This window comes from Eptesicus fuscus, chromosome 14 (assembly GCF_027574615.1).
Source record: "Eptesicus fuscus isolate TK198812 chromosome 14, DD_ASM_mEF_20220401, whole genome shotgun sequence".
NCBI lineage: Eukaryota > Metazoa > Chordata > Mammalia > Chiroptera > Vespertilionidae > Eptesicus > Eptesicus fuscus.
This window is the reverse complement of record NC_072486.1, coordinates 21,099,202-21,112,014: the sequence shown is the minus strand read 5'-3', so window position 1 is coordinate 21,112,014 and position 12,813 is coordinate 21,099,202. Positions and strand designations below refer to the sequence as shown.

Sequence of the window (12,813 nt, the reverse complement as noted above, 5' to 3'; positions counted from 1 at the left end):
ACTATCATTTTATTAGAATAATTAGATATGGTATTTCTAATATAATATAAGTACCTGATAAATGATCTACAGATTTTAAAATATATTTATTTCAAGCAGCTGCATGGGTACGTGAGGCTCTATGCAGTAGTAGGCACTATCCTAATTACACTCTTAATTGAGTAGTCAACATTAAATTACATGTCTACACCATGTTAACCCAGTGACATCAGGAGACAACTCAAGTTGTCTTAGGGACCCAAGATATCAGCAGAATAAGGATAGTCATAAAAGAATAAAAACAGGGATTGACTTGAAAGTACACTTGACAGAGAATCAGAGGTGAACACACACACACACACGCACACACACACACACACACACACACACACAGAGTTTTCAGGAACCTGGACAATGAAGGCAGGAGAACAAGCAGCCCTTAGCAAGACCAGAAAAGGAGTTGGGCTGACGACACCAAAATGGAGAAAGAGCAAACTACTGTAGGGCTGAGAGAAAATACAACTGTGTCAGTCCAAAGAGGGGAGGGAGAAACAAATATCCTAAAATCAGTGACGAGAACAATGCTATCCCGAGAGAAATTCTTGTCTTAGATAAGTCAATTGTTTGTTTGTTCATGAATTTACACTATATCCTGCACTGAAAAAAGGCTTCAAACCAGCTTTCAAAAGCTGTAGACAGCAAAATCCCTCGGCAAAAATGAGCGAAGAAAAATAATGAGTGTGAGAAACAGACGAAGCCAGTGGAGTATGTTAGTGTACAACATGCATGTCCCACAGTCCTATTATGTTCCCAACAGCCAAAGTAAAGAGGAAAATGTAATCTGTTACAAGACTTCCAGGGGCCATCAGGAAAACAACCCAGCTGCTCACCAGAAGCACTTGGGTTGAGATGGCAGTGAAATTTCTTATGTGCTTTTAATTAAAGAACAGACGTGTGATGAAGTAGATGACATTTTCAATGTCATTTCTACAATATACATGAAATAAAATTCTGAATGATTTTACCATAATTTCTCTCAGTTCAGTCCAAATCCTAACCGCATAAATATTTCAGAAAAGGCAATTATGCAAATTATCCACATCAGCCACGCCCAGATGGTCTGGCTTATCCAAAAGCAAAATTCAGAATATCCAAGGAACATCAAATCCTTTAGCTCATCCTCAATGAATGATCCTCAATGAGTATTTTCACAATAAAGCACACATGAGAAAGTGGTTTCATAATATTGTCGTCATTTACTCAGAGATAATGTGACAAATAATTCTGGTCTAGAAAACGCAGCCAATTAATTACATATTTTCTAAGCTAGAAAACTCACAATTAAATACCTTAATTTCTGCTGATTTCCCCTTTTCTTCTCTGGGGAAAGTTATTCCCTTTTATAAAATGTGAAAGAGAATTATTCTTAGCTATAGCTCCCTGGGTGGTTATTTAGATTTTGTTTATAGGGTAATTATCAAAATACTATAAACTTGGAGAGATTACACGTGTGTCTGATTCTTAGTAAAATAAATATCTGAATTCAAAATCCCAAAACTCTGGCCTTTAACTACGTATTCGTTTTTCCCCATTACAGGTGTAATTAGCACTATTGACCTAAAGCAGCAGTACCAGCTCTCAGAGAATCTCTCATTTTAACCGGAAAATTGAAATGAGCTCAAGCTGTCTAGTGCCAAGCATGCGCAAAATAGAAACAATGCCAGGAAACCCACAAAGCTTAAGGCGCTAAACGTGACACCCTAGGTTGTGTGTGCACGTGGGTTTCGGGATTGAGCAGAGCCTGTCTGAAGGACTCTCTAGCTCCGTGGTCGGCAAACTGCGGCTCTTTGGCCCCTTGAGTGTGGCTCTTCCACAAAATACCACGGCCTGGGCGAGTCTATTTTGAAGAAGTGGCGTTAGAAGAAGTTTAAGTTTAAAAAATGTGGCTCTCCAAAGAAATTTCTATCGCTGTACTGCTGATATTTGGCTCTGCTGACTAATGAGTTTGCCGACCACGGCTCTAGCCCAAGGTCCTGACAGAGGGACACGGTGTCGTCAATGGCCATGAAATGTTACCTCAAATCCGCGGCTTGCCCCGTCTTGTTGGTACAGGTCACCTCTCGGGTCTGATAGCCAATCTGGATGTCCCAGTATTTGTTCTCCTGGCGATTCTGCCTGTTCCTATTTCTCTTTTTCTTGATGAGTTCCCGGGCCTCGGGATCCTTCACGGCTTTTCCCCGGTCCCGTTCTCTATTCTTCCCGCGCCGCCGGGCCTGCCTCGCCTGCCGGGACGGGGGCGCCGAGCACGCGCTCCAGGGCCCCACGTGCAGGCTGTGCAGGCTCTCGGCGGCCTGGCACGGGCCGGCCTGGCACACCTGGAACTCCGTCAGGTTGGGGCAGCCCGAGCCCCCGAACTGGGGCGGCGCCACCACGTGGCGGGTCCGGTGCTGGAGCCCGCTGCCGCACGTCTTGGAGCACTCGGACCAGGCGGAGAAGGCAGACACGGTGCAGTCCTGCGGGCAGGGGATGAGGCAGGCCTGCTCCAGGAGCGGCTTGGGCTCGAAGTACTCGCAGATGGTCTCCTCCGCCGGGATGCCCTTCTCCTCCTGCATGCACGTGACCTCTCGCACCTGGACGCCTTCGTCCCCCTTCGCGCACTCCGGGGCCCTCTCCAGGCTTCTGGACATCACGGGCCGGCACTGATTCCAGGGTCCCAGCCTCCAGTCGTACAGCTCCTTGTGCCAGTCGCACACCTTGAAGCAATGCTGCTGGTTGCTGGGCCTCTCGGCCGGCGGGCAGTTCGTGTGCAACGTCGTCCAGCCTTCCACATGCGCGCACCACACGGCGCGGGTCTGGACGCCTCCTGGACCACACTCGTCTCCCATGCAGCGGCCCCACGGACCTAAACACGACACGAGAGTTAGCAGTGCTACCCGAGGGAAACCACAGGTTGCTGTACGTGCCACAAAGACATTTCAAGATCTAGTGCGGTAACTTCCCTGAAGTGTGAGAAAGTAGGTCTCCGAACAGGACTTTTGCAAAGTAATGATGATCTGCACTCGGGGGAACTGTGTCAGACTAAATATACAAGGTAACTGCTGGTACAATTTCACTCTGGGTCCTTTGGGGATTATTAAAAGTTTGCTTTTATTCGGTTCCTTAATTTTAGGTTGTTAGAGAGCCCCTGATCATAGAGGAGATCAGAAATTAGTCACAGTGAGAACTCCACTCCTGCCTCATAACCACCACTCACGTCAGTAACTGGGAAAGAAAATGGACCCATGTGAAGAACTTCGTCTCCCACAGGCTTTTCTTCTCCCGAGCAAGTAACTATTTTGTAGAATACGCTCTGTTCTGCCTCATTTTCTATTGCTACACATTGTGACTAAGAGTCTAATCCAGGCGTCCTCAAACTACGGCCCGCGGGCCACATGCGGGTGTTTTTGCCGTTTTTTTTTTTTTACTTCAAAATAAGATATGTGCAGTGTGCATAGGAATTTGTTCATAGTTTTTTTTTTTAAACTATAGTCCAGCCCTCCAATGGTCTGAGGGACAGTGAACTGGCCCCCTGTTTAAAAAGTTTGAGGACCCCTAGTCTAATATAATAAAAGGGTAATATGCAAATCGGCCGAACAGCAGCACAACCGGTCGCTATGATGCTCACTGACCACCAGGGGGCAGACGCTCAATGCAGGAGCTGCCCCCTGGTGGTCAATGAGCTCCCACAGGGGGAGTGCCGCTCAGCCACAAGCTGGGCTGACGGCTGGTGAGCATAGCGGCCCGCCTCTGCGGCAGCAGTAAGATGTCCGGGTAAGGATGTCCAACTGCAGCTTTGACCCAGCCATCAGTCAGACATTCCCCGAGGGCTCCCAGACTGCAAAAGGGTGCAGGCCGGGCTGAGGACCACTCCTCCCCGCCCCCAGTGCACGAATGTCGTGCACCGGGCCTCTAGTAGTTGTATATGTGTATGCTGGCAGAAGTGTTTACTTTATGGTAATCAAAGTGAAAATCGTCACTTAAGCACATTCTGCCTTTAAATTTATCATTTCTCTCATCTCCCCAGTGAAGTACAAAAACAGATGAGAGAATTTAAATTTAATTAAAAGACCATGCAATTTTCTGAACACTGAAGGGTTATTTGGAGTTTCTTCAATCTATTCATTTCCTAGGTGTGAACTATTTGGTATTATAGAGCAGTGTGATGGGATACTTAAGTCAGTGGCTCTAGTGTGAAATGTGGGCCTTTGACCTTTGAATCCTTTTTAGCATAGATTGAAACCCTCATATCTGCATGCATTATTTCTTTTTTTTTTAAAGGAAGATAATAGGACTTCAGTGCTTTAACAGACAAATCTGTTCAATTTATGAAATTGACAATTATATAGTTTTGAAATTTTAAAGAAACATAATGATCACATAATTGCATGATTTTCAAAATGTGCTCCATGGAATTTGATAAATTATTTGATGTAGCCTAGAGCCATCTTTAATAGGTCATATAGGAAGGTGCTGGCCAGCATATAGGGTTGGACTTCAGGGTCTCCCAACCCCACCTTTCTGCCCTCCTTCCTGAACCTGCATTGTTGCTTCTGTAAGAAAAGTTCCATTGTTATTATTTATTTTTATACATTTTGAGATTATGCATGAGATTTTGTATGACAAGATGTTTCTATTGCTGTAAAGTGAAAACCACTAAATGAGGCCAACAGATTCACTCTATGAATGAAAAGAACTGGTGACAAGAAGGGAAAGTGATTTGCCAAGTTCATATCTTGAATGAATAACAAAACCTTGATTTCTGATTCTATTTCTGCCTTTTAGTTTTATGATTTAGCCTAGATTTTAGAGCTCAAGACTTAGGTATACCTATACAAAATAATTAAACTGCAACGAATAAAATATGAAGAATGTGCTTATTATATTTAATGTAAACATTTACTTTTATTTATATATCCAAGTGTTTATAATTTGATAATGTTATCTTCATTACAAATGGAACAATGGGTTTATAAATAGAAAAGAGATCAACTGAAAATATTGTGCTAACTAATCATTATTGCATGAAAATAATAATTGTATATTTGGCATACCTATATATCATTGCTTTATGAATCTCATATGTGAAAAGTTATAAAGGACTTAAAATGCATTTACAGAAACAGTCTTCCCAGAGTGCTGATGTCAAAACTTTATGAGGTAAGAAAGCCAGTGAGTTTGTTACATCTGCCCACATGCAATGCCAGATGATACTTTAATCTTATTTTTAATTTGTCAAAGAAAAATATATACTTATAAATTTGTTAATGCTCTCTAGATACTTTGTAAATATTCAGTTTAGGAATCACAGAACCTAGGATTCTTCTCAATAAGGGGACATAATAATATGTATAAAATGTTACAGTTAATTCCACATATCTTTGGTATTTATTCCTTTTCCCCACTGTGCTTGACCAAATCAGTAATCCTTATTCCCTACCCTAAACACAGCATATTAAGATAGATTTATGTCAGACCTTCAAGTTAGAAGTTATGTGCTTGTTACATCTAAATTTCACAATATAAGTGTCTTGCATTAATTCAGAGTCTAAATTCCAGGTTTAACTTGTGGGAACTTCTTGATATTTTATTGTTTTCTAATCTTTTGTATTAATTGATTAATCAGATTGGGACTATTAAGAAGTTAGTCTTTTAGCCTCAAAGTAAAAATTTAAAATTTTTATAGCAAATTGTAAATTTGGCACTTAAAATACTTAATTGGTTGACCTCTCCCCCAAGGGGGTGAGGGCATGAGTGGGGGGGTGGGGGTAATGGGATAAGGACACATATGTAATACCTTAATCAATAAAGAAAAAAAAAAAAAAATACTTAATTGTACCATATATTTGATGTCAATACCAACAGAAAGAAAGAAATTGAGTTCAAGAAGACTTCTACAGTATTTCATACATTGATAATGAGCAAGCATATCTAAGGTTTACTTAGATAACTAGAAAAAGCATACATTCTAAATACAAATACAATTCAATTTTCATTCCAAAAATATCATCACGGATTTCTATTAACCATCTATGCATAGGTAACCATGTTGGGCTCATTTTATTCCAAGTATATTTTCATTGAAAACCAGAAGACAGGCAATCCTGAGAAAATTCCACGGAGATCTACAAAAACACCCTCTAGGCTGAAGGAAGATAAAATATATGAGGGCACCAGCCAAAGTGGAGGTGGCAAAATAATCACAAGTGAACCTGAAAAAAAACTCATTCACTTTGCAGGCTTTAACTGCTGTCTTATCTTTTCATTGCACCTTGGGTATTACACATGTCCAATTAACAGACCCTTTTGAAAAATCAGATCTTTACCACGGTAGACCCGATGAAGGGCTGTCTCCTTCTTTCCTCCAGCAGTTTTAAAATAATCACACATTGAACAGAAAGGGGACCACATCTAAAATTGCTCCTGACAGCTAAGAATTGTTAGCCCAATTAGCTACCAAGTGTCATGGAGAACAAATGTTTCAAAGGGCAAACTGAAAGCACAATATGCAAACTCTATCAAGGAAAACACAAAGAAATCCTCTCCCAAGCACAACAGGGGACTGTGCTATTGAACTCCTATATCTCTGCATAATGTTAAATCGTAGCTCTCTGTCTCCTATTACTTAGAGTGGGAAGTGATGGAGTTGGAAACGTGGTGTGTGTTTGTTCATGTGTGTGTGTGTGTGTGTGTGTGTGCACATGCGTGCGCAGGTATGTTTGCTTTTTAGTAAGAACAGAAAGAATTTCCCTTGGTTTAAAACTTGCTTCACTTACTGTTCTTGTTCACTATAACATAAAGGGAACTTGGACTCCAACTGCACAAAACAAAGGCTAGGCCCCTTTTTACTTAAGGCCTTGGCTAATGTCCCTTTATAAGAGGAAAAGTATTCCTGCGTGCTGATCTGTAGGATTGTATTCATTTAGTATCATGCAAAAATACTTCTAGGATGTAGGTCAAAAATATATATGTAGAACATTTAGCCTGACAGATATTATGGAAACCAAGAAAGAAATGCTGGATGTCTTATTCCACTAAAAAAATTTGAAGTGACTGTTTAGAAACCCAAATATTTATGTAATTGATAGGCTCACAATAGAAATATTTTCCGTTGGAACTGATATAAGATTAGGCAAAATTGTTATAACAACTTTAAATGAGTGCTACTTGGCTTATTTTTCCATAGGCTAGTGCTTTAAACATAATTCTTAACTAGCTTTCCAAAAGTGTTGATAAAAATGAGTTTTTCATTCCTGCTAAAGCGGGTTTTACAGCATGCCTATTCTCTTCATGTCATTCTAAACTCTATTTCAGTCTACAAAAGGTGGCCGTTTAAATTTAAAATTAGTATTTTGCTCAACATATTCAACATTGACTTCTTCTAATATTGTGTTTTATATGTCAAGGGCACGAGAACAATATAAGGCTGAGTCTATAAAAGGCCACATTATTGACAGGTGGCTAGCAACTGTTCCAAATAACCTTATAAAAGATAAACACTATAAAAGGAGCATGCGGAAATTATGCGAACTACTTTCTGTCCTTGTGTGCTATAAAAGCCTCAAATGAGCCAGTTTCTTGTTAGGCTAAATATGTTTGCATCGTTCGGATGAGACAGTGCCTTTTCCCTCCTGGATTTGGTTATGGAACAGCATGTTCTAGTTTGCAGGATCAAGGAGTGCACAAACGGCTTACTAATATACTAAATTCTGTCTCTTGAATGCTGCACAGTATCCTACTTTGAACTTCACAACTCACAGAATTAAAAAAAAAAACTATTTGTTTTTACTCAAGCATATTAGTTTAGAAAAAATTAGAAATTACTGCTAATAGGAAAGAAAATTCCTCAAATTCTATAAACTACAGAAAAGTCTTCATATTTTGATGTCATCCTATTAGGCAATTAAAATATATATTTGTATAAATTTGAGATTGTTCTGTAAATGATTTTATAATCTTCATTTTTACCTCACTGTATGCTATTAAAATGACTCAATTTCAATAGATGTGGGGGCCTCAGATACAAGATTGACCCTTCTAGACAGTCACTCAATCTCATTTGCTCTTCATATTTACACAATGAGATCTATCCTATAGTGGCATAGTATGTTGTACTAATTTCCCATGATTTATCTAATTGATATTCTATTTGTGAAAATGTAGGTCTTTTTTCCCTAATCATTTACAACAGTATAAAGCATGCTACAATGAGCATCCTTTATTGTACATTGGTCAAATAATTTAGTCAAAAGTTTTGCAAATTATCAAGCTTTTGATATAGCTAGTATTACCAAAATGCCCATAAAAATGTACTAGTTTGCCTCCTACCAGCAATTTATGAATATATATATTTTTGCTCAGATCTTCAGACTGCTATTTTCCAGACTTGGGCTTTTATTGAGGGAATCTTAGGTGCTTATGTCCTCAAAGGATCCATCCTTTAACTATTTTGACTGTATAGTCTTTATTCCTTTAACTCCAATCCTTTGTGTACTGTGGTCTCCAGAAAGAACTCAAAACTTCTGGAGAATAGATATTATCCTTCTCTTTTTTCAGCACTGGAATATAATTTTGTCTACTTTGTACTCATTTGGGCATTTAAAAGAATTTTTTCTATGGATAGAAGCAAATATGTGAGCTTAAATGTCTGTCTTGAAGCAGTCCCATACATTACTCAAGTGCCTGGCATACTGTGCCATTCAATACCACACTAATTAATTAACTTCATTAAAATATGCACTCTGTCTAGGAGACTCCTTTAGTAAAGATTTATGAACACAAAAAACAATTCAATTTTAAATATTTACTGTCATAAAGTAGTTAAAAGTTTATTTTTTCAAAACAAAAGGGGAGCTCAGTTTTTTTTACTTGAGTTATACTTTAATTTAATTTGATTTTAATTTAAAATATAATTCTCAAATGACAAATCACTTTGCTAGATAAGAAAAGATCACTCCGAAGTCAAGCTGAGCTTTCATCTTCAATAAGTAATTAAACGTTAAAATAAATTATGTTAAGAATATCAAATTAAATGTATAAAATGAAGACAAGCTCTTTCAACCTGGTGAGACAATGAATGTGGAGTCAGTGACTCTGATAGCCGATTTTACAGTTGCCAAATATATTCGTAATCTGTTTTCAGGTCTTATTGTGTTTGATCTCTCTTAAGAAAATTACTTAACCTCTTCGAATGCTGGTTTCCCCTATCTGTAAAACAGAATATAAAACATCTCCTCTATTAATAAAATCAGATAATCGGTTTTATCTTCAAAGAAATGTTGCCAATAAAGCATTTTTGAAGATGCATGCAATTCTGTTAATTGTTCTTTAATAACTGTAGCCACTATATCTTTAACTAGAAAAAAAGTGTCTTTTAGCTTGAAACATTAAGATTTTATACAAAATTAGACAGACAGAAATGAACATCCAGTTTTTGTGGGGGGGTTTTCTATGCACATTTGTTCCATATTTAGGTATAAATTTATCCTTGCATATTAAATTTCTATGACTGATAAATTTTTTAAGTATTAAGTAGTCATAATTTTTAAGTCTGATTATATTAATACCAGTTTAGGAGGCCAATCTATAACTTAGGACACATCATTAGTCTTTTTGAAGATAAATGTAATATTTCTTTTGCTTGATTAAAAATCACAGTAAGGATACATTTTAAGTAAGTATATATATGTAATAAATAAATTATATATGTATGTATATATATATATATATATATAGATGTAGATAGATAGATAGATAGATAGATAGATATTAATTTGGGGCATTGATACAGGTGGTTTCATTGAGTAATTGGGTCCAAGAGTATGACAGTGGGAGAATCAACTAAGGAAGATGGTTAGAGGAAGAATAAGGGAGCTTCTGGTTGCACATTCATGGAAATTGTAAAATTTAAAACTGAAGGACACCTAGTGATAGAGTGTAACATTTTATAGCAAGACCTTCTATTGATTTCAGAGAGAAAGGGAGAGATAGAAACATCAATGATGATAGAGAGTCACTGATTGGCTACCTCCTGCATATCCCACACTGGGGATAGAGCCCACAACCTGGGCATGTGCCCTGACTGGGAATCGAACCATGACCTCCTGGTTCATAGGTCAATGCTCAACCACTGAACCATGCCGGCTGGGCTATAGCCAAGATCTTAAGACCATCAGAAGTTAAATGCAGGTTATAAAGTCATCTAAGCCAGAGTCCAAACCAAGATGTCCTGACTTCCCAGCTCAGTACTCTAACATTCTAACTCAGGAAACTTTAATTCAGATGAATAGCTCACAAAGGAACTCTATTTCTCAAACTCAAGTTAGTAAATTATCAGTTATCTTAGGCTCCATAAATCATTCGCTGACATGAACAAAAATTTTTTTCATCTTGGGATCCATAATTTGGAAGGAACCACAGAGATCCTGTAACACAATCTTTCTTCATCTTACATTCTTTTAACCTCAGATGGAACACTTCTGCTGAAAAGTGCTCACTGTTACACAAAGTTGCCCATTCTGGAAATGGAGAATTTATTTATTGACTTAGTATTTCTTCTCTATATTCCTATAAAATCTTCCTCTCTAAGAATTCTACTCTACCTCTTCCTGACAGCTTTTTAAATATTTTAATACTTCAAACTAAATAATCTCATTTTTTTTGTTCCTAATAAGACTTCTGGTCTGATCACTAGACTTACTGCTTTTCTGTGGCACTGTTAGATGTACAATAATATCATAGAACAATGTGGGAACTAGTAAAGGAAATTAAATGGAGTAGACATATTATAAATAAACTACATCCAGATATCTTCTATTCTTATTAAAATAAAAATGCAAATAACCTCATATTCATTTCAACATGATGAGTCTCACCCCAAGTCTCTAAATACTCTGTTAACTCATTTCACACACATTTTGTCAAGGCTCAGACTTTATTCATTACCATTGTGCTGTGTAATGAATTTACTCACTATGGCCATTCTTTTGGTCATTGCTTGGCTAACTCAACTCCATAAGAACAAAGAGACATTTTGAAAATTCTGTGCCTGAATATCTATTTCTTCCTTATCCAGAGGCTGACTGAGGAAACTAGATGTACATTTCACCTCTGAGCGCGGCCAGATTAATCAGCAGCATTCACTGACCCGGGTTCCTGAAGTGCCATGCATTCAGTTATCACTCCCCAAACCTTTTTCTCTCAAAAGAGTGTAATTGAATTACATATTCCATTACTTATCCATTACAGAATTGATAAGTTTTAGATTATGTTTGGAGATAAATGGTCATAATATATGTTTGCATGCTTTGACATGGTGTGTATAAAATGTTATGAAGAAATAAGAGTCATCGCATAGCTAATGCTTTACACATTTATCTGCCTCCATTTAGTATTCTATTGGTGGAAAGAAAAGAGAATTATTTAAATCAAAATTCCACTCATAAATTAAAGTCTCTTAATAGGAAGCAATTCCAGCACTAAAAATGTTCTGAGCATTCTATACTGAATGCTTATTATTTGCTAGGGTACATAGGGCTTAGGGGCTCACAGCCCACAGATGGTCTCCAGGCTAAATAGGACACAGCAGAAGCACAGAGGAAACTTGCATTTGGATTACCTAAACTGTGTTCCTACCAGAATTCATTTTTAATATTTTTTTCAAAAGTTTGTTTTATTGTGGAAAGAACACCTAACATGAGATCTACTCTCAAAAAATGTTAAGTGTATAATGCATTATTGTTGACCATACCTAAGTCCAATGTTACACAATAGATCTCTGGAACTTATTCATCTTGCTTAACTGAAACTTTATGCATATTGATTAGTAGCTCCTCATTTCCCCCTCCCCCTGCCCCTGGCAACCACTACTCTACTCTCTGCTTTTATGAGTTTGACTATTTTAATCTCCATTGCATACCAACTTTTCTTTATTCATTTGTTCATGGACATTCCAGTTGTTTCTACATCTTGGCTATTATGATTAGTGCTGTCATTTCTCCAAAGAAGACATAAATGGTCAACAAGTATATGAAAAAATGCTGAATGTCACTAATCATGAGGTAAATGCAACCAAAACAAAAATGAGATATCACCTCACACCTGTCAGGATGGTTATTATCTGAAAAACAAAAGAGAGCAAGTGTTGGAGAGGATGTGGAGAAATTGGAACTCTTGCGCACTGTTGGTGAGATTGCAAACTGGTTCAGTGCTTATGAAAAACAGTATAGTAGTTCCTGAAAAAATAAGAAATACAACTACAGTACAGCCCAGCAATCCCACTTCTGGGTATTTATACAAAAGAACTGAAATCATGATCTCAAAGTATATTAGCAGTATTTATTTTTAATGTTTATCTCTTTGATGTATCTACCTTGGCTCCAGGCATTAGTTTATGTCACCTGTTTTTTCCAAAAACCAGTGTGCCAATTGTCTAATTATTTAATACCCATGACACCAATAGGTTCATTGAGAGATTAAAGAAGATTTCTCACACTATGTGTCCCACATGTTTTGACATATTGTTAAATTCTGTACTCTATTGTTCACCAAGTATTTTGTGTATGCAAACTTATTTCTCAAATAAGATTTTAAACCACTCAGAGATAGGAGCTTCATTATGTCCCTTTTATCGTTCTTACTATAGTGCTAGACTGTCAATAAAAATTGATACGAGAGTCCTTTCTATAGGACATTTAAAATATAATGGGTATTGTTCCTTAATAGATACTTGGTGAGCTGCAAGTGATAGCTGTTTCTAGAAATCCTCAAAGGAAAGGTTCTGGGTTTTTAAAAAATAGT

General features: G+C 37.7%; 1 protein-coding gene across 1 annotated transcript in view; it reads right to left on the bottom strand.

The window, feature by feature from the left end:
• THSD7A (thrombospondin type 1 domain containing 7A) overlaps nucleotides 1-12,813 on the bottom strand; it is a 303,860-nt gene that overhangs the window by 191,485 nt on the left and 99,562 nt on the right. Inside the window, exon 2 of the mRNA XM_054726384.1 lies at nucleotides 2,056-2,881. Coding sequence (XP_054582359.1) covers nucleotides 2,056-2,881 — 826 coding nt within the window. The remainder of the gene's footprint in view (nucleotides 1-2,055; nucleotides 2,882-12,813) is intronic.